At 41.3% G+C, this 15,561-nt stretch overlaps 1 protein-coding gene and 1 long non-coding RNA gene across 2 annotated transcripts in view; one reads left to right on the forward strand and one right to left on the reverse strand.

Annotated features, from left to right (window-relative positions):
• C9H8orf48 (chromosome 9 C8orf48 homolog) overlaps positions 1-8,252 on the forward strand; it is a 28,699-nt gene extending 20,447 nt beyond the window's left edge. Inside the window, 1 exon segment of the mRNA XM_076347482.1 lies at positions 7,901-8,252. Coding sequence (XP_076203597.1) covers positions 7,901-7,904 — 4 coding nt within the window. The 3' untranslated portion in view covers positions 7,905-8,252.
• On the reverse strand, positions 833-13,474 carry LOC143164634 (uncharacterized). Its single transcript, XR_012996108.1, has 3 exons — positions 13,243-13,474; positions 4,187-4,231; positions 833-3,106 (listed from the first exon to the last, which is right to left on the reverse strand). It is a non-coding gene; the product is annotated as an uncharacterized LOC143164634 (long non-coding RNA).
• Between the last annotated feature and the right edge of the window lie 2,087 nt (positions 13,475-15,561).

Genomic DNA, 15,561 nt, shown 5'->3' on the forward strand with positions numbered 1-15,561 from the left:
ACTTAAATGCTTCAGGCCCCCTTTGGGCCACTGTCTTTTCATAAATCCATCTCCCAGTCATGGTTTTGTTGTGTGGCGGGAATCAGGTTGGGGTTTTTTGGTTGGTTTGTTTGTTTTTTTTTTTACCATAGCCAGTTTGATCAGCTTCCACGAAGAGGAGCTGAACCCATTTATTCATATTGGGAGCTTGACAAAAATTTTAAACTGGTGGCACTGAGGACAAGGTTTTGCTTCTGGAAGGGATCATGTTCCCCCGTGAAATTGTTAGCTGACACAGCGCCCAGATTCTTCTTCAGTAAAAACCTGATTTGTAGCTTTCAGTGCAGTTATTCCAAATCATACATACGTACTGCAGCAAGAGCTGGAGTGCTTCCAGCTATGTATTTTTAAAGCATTTTGAAATATACTTGCGTTCTTCCAATTGTAATTTTATTACCATTCAGTATGATTTTCAGAGAATGACTTTTTATTGTCTCCACTCAATAAGAGCTAACCTAGACACTATGTGCAAATTGCTACTGCCTGCAACAGAGTTGGTATTCTAAATGCCACTGTGTTTAAAAAATGTTTTTTAATTTTGTGAATACATATATTAATCTTATGAATACTACATTTGCATTGTTTTTATGCAACTAGCTAACTGTTCCTTTTTCTTCCACAACTGATTCTGAAGATCTTTGCCTGCGCTGACAGCAACATGATCTGTATGGGGGGAGGCTGGGAAATGAGGGGGAGTGTATACCTTCTGTTAGTAATGTACTAGGTCCTCTATCTTTCAAATTACCTATAGAATTGATCTGGGTACCTTAAAAAAACAAAAACATTTTCCAGCTTCTGGGCATGGATATTCACTGCTTATTTATTAATTTATTTTGTAATAAAATAGTACTGTTTGTTCTCACATAGGCTAGTGTGTATGATCCATAAATACGTTTGTAAAATATATCTGTAACATGTAACAGAATCCTTTCAAATATTCTGTGAAAATTCATATTTTTAGTTGATAGCACTTTAAGAACATTTACATCCTTCATTTTGACATTTTTAAATAGAACATTTTTTGCCTACAGAAGTAAGTTTACAGCATCATCACAGTATTATAGCTTGTTTAAAAATACATACAGCATTAATGGTAATAGCAAGCAAGCTGTATACTTGAGCAGGGTTTTTGTCTGTAATTTTACACGTTTTCTACTTTTTAAAACAATTACGTATATTAATATTACATCCATCACTTCGTTAGAAAATATTACTTATATATGCTACTCACAATAGATCTGTCATTTTTCTGTGATATAATACTACAGGCTATGAAAATAGAAACACACTATTGTATGGTTGGTTTAAAAATAATTACAAGCCTAGTTTAAAAAAGTGCGTTAGGCTTGCTCTTTCCTTGGTAAGTTAGGTTCCGCTAACGTTGGATGTCCTTAATCCACTTATGGTTGGAATGCCACTAGCACCTCTCGGCACTGAACCTTATGTGAAAGAAATAGTGACTTACCACCTAAGTGGTAAGTACCACCGCTATTTGCTAACAAATTTGGGGCTTGGTCCTGCATGCTTTCTGCATGGAACTGTTGCTGAAGACATGAAGAGTTCTTCAGTTACAGGCTTTCGGGACCAGGCTGCTACTGCTGAGTGTCTGTGAATCTGATTTGCTGAAGACTCCAATTGGATTTCAAAGTCTTCAGCCAGATGATTAGATCAGTGCAAGACAACACAACTCCACTGAGTTTTATCAGTTGTGTTGGTTTGCGTTAACCAAAATCTGACCTTTTGCCTTCCACGGGCCAGTGGATTTTTGAAAGAGCGCGAGCAACAGATTTAAAGTTACTGTTTTAGTAATACAATAGAGATTAAAAATACATGATTGCATTGGTTTTACTGTGCACAAATGAGACTAAATATATAAATATATATATGTATAATAAAGCTGTAGGAAATCTCCAAACTGCTAACAACTCTTATAAATGAGATAAAACGAGGATATATTTGCTTGGAAATTTCATAGTTGCCATTCTTTTATTATTTTCATTTTCAGGTAATGCAAGAGTATTTCATGGTGGATCCTTTTTTTTTATGAAACAAGTCCAGGCGTGCTTTGACAAATGCTCTTTTCGTGGTCTTTCTGATACTCCTCTTGTGCTTTCTGCAGTTTTTTACCTCTCAGTTTCCACTTGTGAAAACAGTAGGTTACTAGGGATGTCATTATCAAAGAGAAAATAATAATCAGCACTATTATCAGTGCAATAGTGGATGAGAGGGACCCCTCTAGCTGCTTAGTTTCAGTGTCTCTTGTTGTGTTTAGTTTTGCAAAGTTTTCATAGTCTGTTGAGGCCAAAAGTGCGGGTACAGGAACTTCTTTGAACTTGGGCCTCATTGGGTTTCAGTAGTTGTTCTCACTCGGTCAAAATTTCTGAAGAAGCAAGGGCTATGATTCCCTTGTCACCTGTGTCATTCGTAAGACAGTTTTCTACTCAGGTTCTCCAGGCATAGATGAGGCTCAGAAGCTTTGTTTGTTTATGAAGCCAGGGAGCATAGGAATAACAGTGTGTGCCACAAAGTTTACAGCACAGGTCATCTATATCCGAAGTTCTATAGTCAGAAACGTGTGTGCACTGTTGTCGTCTTTATCAAGGGGCAGGGGAAAGCTGCTTAGCTGACTGCCAGTTTGTGATTCTTTGTTTTCTTGAACAGATAATTGAAGAAAATCGAATCAATTTTCCAGTAACGTTGTGGTGGCAGGGCTTATCCTCAGGCTTAAAAGAAAAACAAGCACTGCAACAAGTGTAGTTTATATCTTAGGAATTTGTTCAGTGAGAGGTTTTTTTTTCTTCCTCCAAATATTCCCAAAAGAGAGTGAAATCAAAGGCATATTTTTTTACTGAGGGGCAGGCTTGGTTTTGCTAACATCATAGGCATTAACAAAATCAGCTACAAAACAGGACCTCTCATGTTAACGAAGGGTTTTTATTTTCCCCTCTTCTTTGATATTTTCTCTCAGACTTGGCTTGTCTGGAGAGGATTTTGATTTGGGGTTTTTATCCTCGTTATACTGGAGTTTAGGAGATGTCCTCACTGATTGGAAATCTGGAAAAATGACCTGGGTGAAAAATGACACAGGATTATTTAAGAGGTGAGCTCCCCTAAAGGCAGTGAGCTCTAATCTAGAGTTTAAAAACCTTACTTTTCCATAATTCTGATGGAATTCCAAATACATTTAAGTCATTTGGCTTTGATACATGCTGTGTGTGACAAATCCTAAAAAATTTACTCATCTGAGCAGTTCTGAAGTTAAGAGCTGGTCTGCCCCCCCCCTTCCCTCCCCTGTTCCAAATCTCATTTTAGGGTTAAATCTGATGAGGAATGAGGCGGGTCCGCTCTTACTGATTTCTGCTTCCACTCAGGACAATAGGATTTGGCCCCAGGATATTTTACTCTGAGGAGCTGTAAGCACTTTCAGAGCTATTTATTTCAAATAACAGATTGCTCTAAACCCCCTTCACCCTATTCCCAAATGCTTTGAGGCCAAAATTAGGTTTCAGAGATCTTGCAGCATAACGGACTGTTTGGAGATGCTCTGTTTGATGGGATGCAATTGTAATTCATCCTCTTCATAGAAATCTGTGGTTCATCCCACTCAGGCTAGCAGAGAACTGAGGGTCTCTCTTACTAATTAACAGCACATTCTTGTTTGTAATAAAGACTGTTTACTATAGATTAGCATTCTGTTGATGTTAAAAGATGTAAATGAGCAGTTCTTGCCAGTTTGGAACAATATGTTCACATAGTCAAAAATAAGTGTTGATTTTAAAGAAAGTTTAAAAGCCAGATTCTACTGTAGTTTAGGACAAAAAAATACGTGTTTGTAAAGCTGATTGAAAGTTCATTTCACATAAGGGAACAAGTGCAACATACCACATCTTTGATGAATGTCTACGTGTTGCACTACTGGCAAGTCGTATATCAGGAGGTTATGACAATAGAATATTTTAGTGCTACTTGGCTATGTATTCAACATCTTTCTCACGTAGCCTAAAGAAAGAAACTGCAATAAAAGAACCTAAGAAACTGAGAAATGCTCTTCTGATTTATGGAGTAGCTAAGTGTCCACCACCCACATGAAAGTCCAGGAGGGTGGAATGTCTCAGCACTAATGAAAATCAGGTCTTGTCATACTTGCCTGCACCTGTATCTCATCTCATCTGTATCCACAGCTATCAGATTCCTATGGGGAATATAAAATATAAAAGATATAAAATCATTAGGCATCTGGTACTGTACGGTACTGTTCCAAGAAGGTGAGTGGATGTTATTTGTAACTCCATTTCACCACCAGTTCAGGTACGTGTATTTTCAAAAACAAAACAGGAATGCTTTTAAAAAATCTTAAGTCTGCAAAGTACTGCTTGTGCTTCAGCTGCATTTTGGGAGAAGGAGACTGCTTTTGTGGACAAATCCCTGCCCTTCAAAACAATGTCTGAGGATTCTGCTCTGCTGCAGACTCTTGAGTGTCTATGACCAAACCACTCAGTGTCTGTGGGTAATACGGCAATGCTACCACCATTTTCTAGTCTGCCTTGCTTTTAAGCTTCTTGAGGGCAAAGAATGCTTCTTCCTGTTGCTTGTGGATGAGTTGGTGAATCAGGTTGGCAAGCAAAGGGTGCAGGGTGATGTGGATGAGAGAAACCTCAAAAATTGCAAAACATGGCTGAAGGGGGCCCACCTCAAGTGTCTGCACAGAAGTAAGCAAGTGCCAAGAAGAAAGCTTTATGGGAGAAGCTCTTGCTTTTTCCTAGTAATCACCATGACTGGGTGTTGATCTGAAGTGCCTGTACACTAATGCACGGAGTGTGGAGAAGAAACAAGAGGAGGAATTGGAGGTCTTTGTGAAGTTGCAAGGTGATGATCTCACTGAGATCACAGACCTGGCTCACACAACCAGAGTGCTGCCGTGGAAGCTCAGGAGAGCAGTCCTTGGCCTTTTCAGGGACTTGCTTGGAAGACTCTCATGTAGGACACTCTTGGAGAGAAGAGGGGTCCAGGAGATCTGGTTGATTTCCAACGATCACCTCCTCCAAACTCAGGAGCGGTCCATCCCAATGTCCAGGAAATCAAGTGATGTTGGCAGGAGGTCTGCATGGATGGATGAGGAGCTCCTGACAAAACTCAAACATAAAAAGGAAGCATGCAGGAGGTAGAAGCAGAGACAGGTGACCCAGGAGGAATAGAGCAACACCATCTGACCATGCAGGGATGGGGTTTGGAAAGCCAAAGCCTGTTGGGAGGTGAGTCTTGCAAGGAACATAAATGCAACAGGATGGGCTTCTATAGGTATATCTGCCACAAAAGAAAAGCTAGGGCAAATGTGGACCTGAATGGGGCAGGGGATGTGATGACCAAGGACATGGAAGAGGCCAAAGCACTCAATACCTTCTTTGCTTCAGTCTTTACTGGTCAGATTTGCCCTCAGCAATCCTAGCCCCCTAAGACCAGTAGAAAAGAATGGCACAGTGAGGACTTACTCTTGATATGAGAATATCAAGTTAGGGAATGCTTAAAGAAACTACTGAACATTCACAAACCCATGGGAGCTGTTGGGATACACCCATGAAGTGCTGAGGAAGCTGGATGCAGTATCATTGCAAGGCCATTCTCAATAAGTTTTTAAAGGTCATGGTGACCTGTGGGAGGTTTCAGAGGACTGGAAGCAAGTACATTTCATTTCATTCCTATCTTCAAGAAGGACAAGAAGGAGGATCTGGGAAAGTACAGGCTGGTCAGTCTCACTTCAGTCCCTTGGGAAGGTAACATAGCAAATCTTCTTGGAAACAGTTTCCAAACATATTAAGGACAAGAAGGTAACTGGGTGTAGTCAGCATGGGTATATGAGAGGGAAAATAACCTTGACCAACCTGGTAGCCTTCTACAATGAAATTATTAGCCGAGTGGATGAAGGAGAGCAGTGGATGTTGTTTATCTTGACTTTGGAGAGGCTTTTTACACTGTCTTCCAGACCATTTCATAGGCAAACTGATGAAATATAGACTGGATAAATGGACAGTGAGGTGGATTTAAAACTGGCTGAGCTGCTGCTCTCAAAGGGTTGAGATCAGCAGCACAAAGTCCGCTTGGAGGCAACTCAGTAGTGGAGTATCCTAGGGGTTGACGTTGGGGTCAGTGCTGTTCAATGTCATCATCGATGACTTAGATGATGAGATAGAGTGCATGCTCAGCAGGTTTGCAAATGATACAAAACTAGGAGGAGTGGCTGATAAACCAGATAGTTATGTTGCCATTCAGAGGGGCCTCAACAGGCTGGAGAAGCGGACAGAGAGGAACCTCATGAAGTTCAACAAGGGGAAAAGCAAAGACCTGCCCCTGGAGAGGAACAGCCTCATGCACAGGTACATGCTGGGGGCCAGCTGGCTGGAAAGCAGCTTTGCAGAAAAGGACCTGGGAGTCCTGGTGAACACCAAGCTGAACGTGAGCCAGCATTGTGCTCTTGTTGTAAAGCCCAATGGCATCCTCGCCTGCATTAGAGTGTTGTCAGCAAGTTGAGGGACGTGATTATTCACCTCTACTCAGCACTGGTGAGACCACAGTAGTAGCAGAGGTAAATGTCTTCGCATCAGCTCGTATTGCAACGTCCTACTGAGATTTCAGTTTCTGAGAAAAAGTTGGACCTCTAGTACTCTGCTTAAATTTTAAGACTCTTCGTGTTATCTGTAATCATTGTATTAAGTACACACTCGTACACACACAAATGAAGCACACATTTCAAGTTGAGTCAGGCTCCATCTACTGAGGTTTCAATGTCAACACATTCTCATGAGAAAACTTTCTATTAAAAAAAACCCAAAACATTCTTCATTGTCCATGCTCTAATTTAATTCAAACTGTAGAGAATAAATTACTCTTACATTGTTTTGTTGTTTTTGTGTGAGTCATAAGTCTGTAGTGTATTTTGTCTGAGCATTATGAACATGCAAACTAGTATCTCAGGACTGTGCACATTTAATTCCCATTAACGTCTAATAAAATATATTAGAAAGGTTCAGGTATTTACAAAAATAACTTGAGTGATATTTTTTGGTCTGGAAATACTGATTTGTTGGAAGAAATTTTTCATGAAAGCATATTAGAATATCTGTAAGCTGAATACATTTCTAAAACTTTTAATGAAATAGTAATGTTTTACTTTGATACTTACATAAGCATAGGCTATTGATATAGTGCATGTTCTTGCCTAGAGATAGACTTTGCTACCATGGCTCATGTTTTCATATCTTTCTATTTTAGCAAGCTAATGTTTAAAGTAAAGTACAACAGTATAAGATGGGGAGGACAAAATCTGCTCCTTGTTTTGTAATATCCTTAAGACAGGCATTGTCTTTCCTTTTGCTCGTCAAGCTTGACCTTTGTGCCTCTAAGTAGAGTACTCCGACAAAGAGATAAACATATTTTTGAGGTTCTGTGTAGTTTTTGAGGGTGGAAAGTAAGAGCAGGTTGGATGCAATTTATATGAGAGGAACAAAGGAAATTACTGTAACAAAAATCAGTGTCTCAAATATTAATTCAGGTTATTGGCATCTGTCAAATACTGAATTACTGAAAAGAGATAAGAATGTTGATCGACAGCTTTTTGATTTCACTGAGACTCCTCCCTTTTTATAAGGGCAAAACTTGCCTCTATTTGCTAGTGACTTGGTGGTAATAACGTTATCAGTGTTATATTAAAAAGAGTAATGATGATTTGCACTGAATCCTTAATAAATAAATAAATAAAAAAGTCAAAATGCTGGGTGGGAGACCAGGCTTGTATGAAGTTTTAATTGTCTATGGTTTGGGTTTTTTTATCGTTAGGATAACTCTGTTTTCTGATTCTGTGTTTCAGTTAAAGGAAGGACCGAGGTCGGTGAATGTCTGAAATCTTCAGCTTCGTGGGAAGGATGAAGGCCAGAAATTATACGTGAGCTACTGCAGTTTTGTTGTTTTAATAGGAAGCTGATTGTACATACCTGACCCTTAGGCTAACTCAAACTTCCTTTGACTTCCTGATAATATTGATTAAGAATGGTTGATAAGGACATGTAAACCAGCAGCAAGTGGGAAAAATGTGTAATACTGTTCTCAAATGAACACAAAAACATCTTTCCAAAGTAAAGATGACTGACCTGAAACTATAAACCTGCTCCTTGTGAATTAATATAAAAAATCTTTTTGATTTCAGTAGTAGGAGAATGGTTTTTTTTCTATCTTTGTGTGCGTGTCTCTCTCTCATGTACTCATCTGTACATACACTGTACATTTTCAAATGTTGAATTACTCCTAGCATCTTAAATATATATTGGCTTTTTAATATAGTTTCAGGCTTGCTTTCTTTCTGCCTTCAGCTTGCTTGTAAATTTCCCTGCTGCCTTTCAAATTGTCTCTTCCATTTTTATTGCATCATGGAAGAATGTGCCTCCTTTCTCTAAATTTGCATCTTTTTGATGTAAAAACATTTGTATGAAATGTATCCATCATGTTGTAAATGATTCTTTTCTCCTCCTCCAGAGCTAGTGTAGCAAGACATCTACTAATACACTTGTGCACAAAATTGCAGATGAAAGCTGGAGTGAGAGCAAATGAAAGCGGGGACAAGGAGGAGGGAGGGAGGGAAAGGAGAAAGGAATGGTAGAAGGCAGGAAAGGCTTCAAAAAGCATGTAGTGAGATGTTTTAGCCTTGCTACTTATTTTTCACTGCATCTTCTGTAACCTCATGTGTAAGAACGAAGGGCCAGATTTTAGGAGTATTTTAAATATGTACATGAGACCACCCTTGCCATTTTCAAAATCCGTGTACTTACTAGTACACATCTGTTTTTAGCTTTGGATGCTTAAAATACCTTTGGAAACCTTACGGTTTCAAGTCTACAAAGTGCTGATCAGCTTTCAGCTGAGAGCCAGTTAGGCTTCATACTTTCCAGTAGGTTCTGTGTACTTTGGGGGTATGGGCTTAACTAATAAACATCGGGTTGTTACAGAAGGACACTTCAGGTACGTTTGTAGTGTCACCAGGTTTGTAGGTGTTAAACACCATAGATTTATCTGCAAAGTCCTAAAATCAAACAACCTCTTTATGCCTTTGTGTTCCGTATTGTTAATCTCAAAACAAAATAGAAAAAATGATGTAATATAGATTTTTACACAGTCATCCTTAGACACTTAATTTGCATAAACCCCTTGCGATTACGTCCTGTGATATAACTGGCAACTTAGATAAAGATTTAAGCAAGTCAATTAATCTTTTAATTAAGCGTATAAAATTCTAGCCCTGGTCTCTCAGAATGCTTTACACTATTTTTATCCTAGTGAGCAGGAAAACTCTGCTTTTAGCAGTTGTTCAGCCTGTTTTGTCTTCATTATACTTGAGGTTTTCTCCTCCCTTATGCAAGAAGAGGAGAAGACTGCAAGTTTTGGAAGCACTTGTAATAACTCATTCCAGCATCGGTCAGATCCGTAAGTCAACAGAAAGTTCAATCTTGTTCCTATAAAAGGGATGATATCTAGGGGGATCCTGATCCTCCTTAAAGCTGCAGTGGGCTTGGATAACTTTGAGGGTCAGTTTGTGTATGACAAAAGCAAGTAATTTTAGAGCAGAACCTGATACCTTCTTACCTCTGCATTGAGAGATGCTGGGCAAAACAGCTTCTGTCGATTCAGATGGAAGTTGCAGGCTGTGCGACTACTCAGGACATCTGCTTTTATGTTCCAGAAGAACTCATGTGGGTAGGTGTCTGTGCTTAGTGTGGACCATAAATGTAACATACTGTTTTCCTGGGCATTTAGCTTATAGAGAACCCATATGGAGCTAATTCTGGGTTTTAAGGTTTTAATTTTAATTAAGTAGTCCCTGCAGCGTAGAGCAATTGAAGCAACAGACCTGTTGTGTTGTAGATTTAGACTTTCTCTGAAATTGATATTCATCCCACTGATTTTATTGGTGACTTCTCATGACAGTATAACATGTTAGTTTGGTATAACTGTGATTTGATAAACACCAGGAGCTTTTTAGGTGTGGTTACAGCCTTCTTGTAACTGCATGTTTTGGCAAATACTATCTTTTGTCTGTACAAAGTCCCAACCCTTATGGAAGCTGCTGGTGCTTGTTACCAGGAACAAACTACACATAAGTCATGTTATAAACTGAACGCTTGACGAATTCCTTCCTTAAACTGGGGTTACTAAAATGTACATGTGAGAGATATTTTATCCTTCTTGTCTATATAGTGGTGTGAAGAAAGTTTATCATCCTGATCAATGAAATCCTTGTGTAACACTTAAGGTAGCTTTGAAACTGTATATTAAATGCTCCCAATAGGTGTGCTGACTGAGGCTTAGGCATGCTGTAATAACACATGCTAGGAAGAGACATGGTCTCATTCCTTTCACGTGCTCGTATTTGGGGAAGGGTTTGGATATTTTTCCCTTTTCTTTTAAACTTGGAAAACAGTGCTGTATCAAAGTGCTGTTCTCTAAACAGTTGAACAGAATAGGCTTCACTGCATTTTAAAAACTATGTTGAGATTGTTTTTCTTAAAACAGCACACAATATTCCTCTTTTTGGAGCACAGCTTTTCCTGATAAGCCATTCTTTGTTTTTCCTACTAAAGGAACAATCTTATGTTATCGGCTAAAAAATGTACCCCATAAAATGTGGCTTCTTTTTTCCCTCTGAAATTGTCTTTCATGGTTAACTTTTTGCTAATTTAGTTCATATTAATTTCTTTTGCACAACATTCTATGCTGTTCTACCCACACACCTTTCAAAATCAGGGGCAATTACATCCTGCGATTGCAGAGGCAGCCTGTGAATTTTTCCATTAGTCTATATTTTAAACGTTACTCTGAAAACACAAATCCTTGGGTGCAAACAATTCCCTAGCCTACACTGATGCTTAAACTTGCTCAGCGATTTTTTCCATTTGCCTGTTTCTAGGCTCAGTTTGTCCTAATGCTCTGTGCTACATGTTTTTTGGAGTCAGAACAAGTACTTACCAGTCCAGGTACAAGTGGATGTTTAATTGGTCTCTTGAGTTATAGGATAAACAAAAACTGAAAGCTGTTTAGAGCTGAATTCAAATGAACAAAACCAAAACCTAAGAACCTTCATAAAATAAGATCTTAAGACAATCGGTGGCCTTTTCATTAAATTCTCATTTTCTTTGCAGGTGAAGGAGGGTTCTGATTCTGGGCTAATTGGTTGAGAAAGAGAAATGAACAAATGAGATCTGCTTTTGTATCCCCCTCCCTTTTTTAATCTCTCCTCTCCTTTTTTCTCCTTCCCTACTGCTAGCAAGGAAAGTAATTACGAATGGGATGCTTTGCAGCCTTTCTCTTGGATCTAAAATCTGCCAAGATTGAAACTCCTGCAGGGATAACATTTTTTTTTTTTTTTTAAATGTGCCGAAGAGCAAAAGATTGTTTGAACATTCAAGTATTCATCCAACTCATTTAAAAAGAAAACTCTTCTCCTTCCAGCCAGTGTGCCTGTTCTTGATGGATAGTTACAGTCCCTATAGGACTACAGTATATTCAATACTCAGGGAATTTCACCTTTAAAATTGTGCAAGAAAAATAGTAAGTTAAAGGGTGGGAGGGAGTAGGGGGCTGAGAGGGGGAGTGATGAATGTCACTTTAGATGCAGCTACTTTGTGTCTGTACATTTCTGGAATAAGATAACATTTCTTTTCCCACAGCATGGAATGGGGACAGTCTCTGTCTAATTTGAGAGTTCTAGGTAAGCAGAAAGCACCCTGTCTTCCTCTCCCAGTCTTAAAGCCCAGGTAGCTTGTCTCTGGGGTGGGTAGAACTGGTGTGCAGTAAGCTGGTCCCAGCACTGAGGCTAAAGGAGTAGGCGAGGGGGGAGAAGGGAATAAAGACTTTCTTTAAGCATTCAGTGCTTACTGGTCAGTGTTGACTTTCCTTTTAGCTCCAAATCACATTCCAAAGGGGAAAAGTTGTGTGAAATGCATTTGAGATCTGTTAATGTGTTAGAGATCAGTGGGTTACACGGCAGGTACCTGTGCACTGCTTTAGCCGTGGGTGGAAGGGGATGAGGGGCATGTCACCTTCCCCACTTTGTGGGTTGAAGGGTTCAGCCTTCATCCATAGGTAGCAAGACATACTGACCAGGTGTATGTATAGGGGGGGAAGGGGTGTGCTACTTCTGTGGGTGAACAAAGGAGACAAGTGACACAGGTAACTGAGGAGGAGGAGGCTTACATGCATGTGGAGAAGCGGGTGCATGATGAATGGGAAAGGGTGAGGGGTCTCTGGGGCCCCGGTGGGAACGGAGAGAAAGATGCACATTGCATGAGAGGAGGGTGTGTTTATAGGGGTGTTCGGCGCACCTTTGTGCTATGAGGGAGGATGTTACATGTGTCTTTGTGAGGGTGGGTGTGTGGTGGGTGTAATTGTGGAAAGCTGCTGGTACCCAGGGGAGGACGGTCATGCCTCTGACTAGAGCTGGATAGCCCCAGTGGGGGCCATGAGTGGCCCTGGGCCGGGCCGGGGGGCAGCGGGGTGAGCAGCGCAGCCCTGGATGCTGCTCTGCTCCATGCTGTGCCGTGCCAGTCCCGCACGCTGGTACCGCGCTGCCCAGTGCGGTGCTGTGCCATGCCAGCCTGCATGCTGGTACCGCGCTGTGCAGTGCTATGCTGTGCCAGCCTTGCACACCAGGTGCCAGCTCCGCACGCTGGGTATCGCGGTGCCATGCCATGCCAACCCCGCGCGCCGGGTGCCAGCCGTGCCGTGCTAGCCCCGCACACCAGGTGCTGCGACGCCAGGTGCTGTGCCAGCCCCGCATGCCAGGTACCGCACCGTGCCATGCCCCCGGTTGGGAGGCTGTGCAGGGCTGGAGCAGGATGCAGCGGGAGCAGCCCTCTGAGCTGCGCCCGGCGAGGCACCCGCCTGCCCAGCCGGACAAACGGCACGTCTGCAGCAGGCGGTTTCCGACGCTTGGGCTTTTTGCTGCTGCGCTCTGTGCCAGGAAAATGAGCTTTGTCAGGAAATCAGCTCATTAGGTAGATTCCCTCTGAAAGGGGCACATGTGCCCTTTGCATAATGGGGAAGGAAAGGAGGCTTTTGACTGTGTCCATTTAAAAAATTGCGACCGCTGCCCCCTCCCTCCTCCACTTTCTAATGAGCCTCCGGTTCCGCACAAAGGATTCATCGTAGCCATGCAGTACTCACCTTCTCCGGCCACATCTTCCTCGGCTCGCTGGGCTACTTTCAAAAGGGGAGAGTGATCAGGGGGTGGCAAGGCTGGGAGCCCGTGCTGACCATGGAGGTAGCCTGAGACCTTGCGAACTGGCCAGTCTCTGTCCCCCCTTGGTCTTTAAAACCGAGAGGCAGATAGTGCTGAACAGGCGCGTTATTTGTGCTGCAGATGCGGGGAGGGTGGAATAGCTCCACACACCCGCTACCTCAGCAGCACTCACTGATCCCAGCCAAATTTTTCAACTTTATTTAGGGGGAAGAATAGATCACATGGGGAGCTTCACCAAACTGGGAGGAGCATGTTAGTGCAGAATCAGGTCACTAACATAAAAACCCAGGAGTTAGTCACAGACACGAAGATTAATAGTGTTAGCATAATCCAGGCATAAAAAGCAGGCTGAGACAAAGACAAGAGATGCTTATGGGAACTAAATGCTTCTGTTTTCTCCCCTTATCTGTGTCATTAAGCAGGGTAATTTCTTGCTCCTTTTATCAGGTGAGTTTTCCTAATTGACTAAGAAATAGAGTAGAATGTAAAAGAAATGTTTTCAGCTTCCAAGTGCTTTTGAGCACATTTTTCTTGGCTGTCAATCTAGCATTTCTACAGGCTTTTTCTTTTTTTTTAACATTTCTGAAATGCTCTCTGTCCTGCCGTGTTGTATCAATTTGGTCCCAGAGAAATAGATGCTACAGACTCATTCCAAAACATACACATGCCCACATAAAATAGTCTAGGTTGAATAATTGACTCTGACTCCAATTTGCATCTCTTGCTCAGACAAAGGCAAGAAGGCTGCTGGCTGATCCCTTATTGTCCCACTGGCTGAGAAATCATTGTGGAATCAAGTTTCTACAGCGCCTTTTTCTGATGTCTCTTTCATTCATTAATAGATGGCAAAGCTCCCAACAGGAGCATAGGTAATACAAAAGCTGTCCCCGAGTGCCGAAGAGCTGATTGCTGCCAGGACCGCAGCATGATTCTTGTGACTTTTATTATCTTTGTTTATTTAGTCAACTGCACATTCCAAAAAACCTGTGACGGATTTAGGTTATTTAGAGGCCAAAACTCAAATGTGGATGCCTAAATATGGGTACCTAAATACATACATATCTTGTGAAGAAGTGGGCCTGACTTTTATAGGTGCTAAGCAACTGTTCTTCTGCATTTCCATCTGCTTTTAAGTCACATCCCACCCTCTGCCACCTTCCTCACGTCCACACTTTTAAAAAGAAATTAGCTCTGAAAAGTAGGCTATCTTGTTCCTTTGCTTACAGAAGCATCCTGCCCAAAAGAAGCTCCATCCTAAAACGTGATGCCAGATGAAGGGGAAATTGGTAACCAGGTGGATTGCCACAACAAAGCCAAGAGGCCTGATGTGTCCAGTTAGTGTAAAACTACAGGAGAGCTTGCCTGCTGCGCACCCAAAAGTGACTCGAACCGTCATTGAACAAGTTGCACCTACCTGCAGAGTGACTATCCTTCCTTCAGTTTGCCGAAAAATTAACCAGCTTTGGCAGTTAAAGGCTGAAACAGTCAAAATGTTGATTCTTGGCAATTTCTTAATGAAGTGCCTCTGGATTAGAGATAATGTCAATCAGGATAGCACATCAAGAAAAGCAACCTTCACATTAGTGTAGATCGAAATAGATAACTCTGAATCCTTTGGTGTGCAATGCAGTTCTCTGCTGCGTTATCCGTGGAGTATAACTTTACGCTCCTTGCTTTCATTTCCCCAGCCTGGGGTGCAAAGGGGTACCCTGTGCCTCTTCCAGGCTCCCTGCTTCTTGTGGGTCTCTTAAAGGAATCAGGAGAGTGCACCTGCTTACGCTGGAGGGGAGAAGAATTGCAATTGCAATTGGTTCTTTTATAGGGCAAATCAATGGAGTGGAGAAAATGCACTTTACATCTTTACTACAATACAGACATGCTGAAAACACAGCTAGAACCTGTCCCTGTGCTTTAAACTTGAAAATGGTGTATTTCTGAGCTAGTCTTGAAGAGAACTTGGGTTTTATTACCTGGAGACTGACCTTTATGTATAACTTCCATTTCAAGTGTGCAGAGGACTGATTTTCTACAGAGGTGCCAAACATTCCTCTGTATGTATAGTTTGAGATATTTTTCTTTGGTTTTATTTTTTAATAATTTCTCTGTATTGCCAGCTAGCAATGGAAGATAAGATAACAAGCCTAACAAAGGCTTTTACAGGTCTGGTTAGCCCTTACTTATATTTTCATCCCCAAGTTCTTTTTTTCTTACTGACTGAAGTTTTCTGTCTTATGCATTTCATA

Source organism: Aptenodytes patagonicus, chromosome 9 (assembly GCF_965638725.1).
Source record: "Aptenodytes patagonicus chromosome 9, bAptPat1.pri.cur, whole genome shotgun sequence".
Lineage (NCBI taxonomy): Eukaryota > Metazoa > Chordata > Aves > Sphenisciformes > Spheniscidae > Aptenodytes > Aptenodytes patagonicus.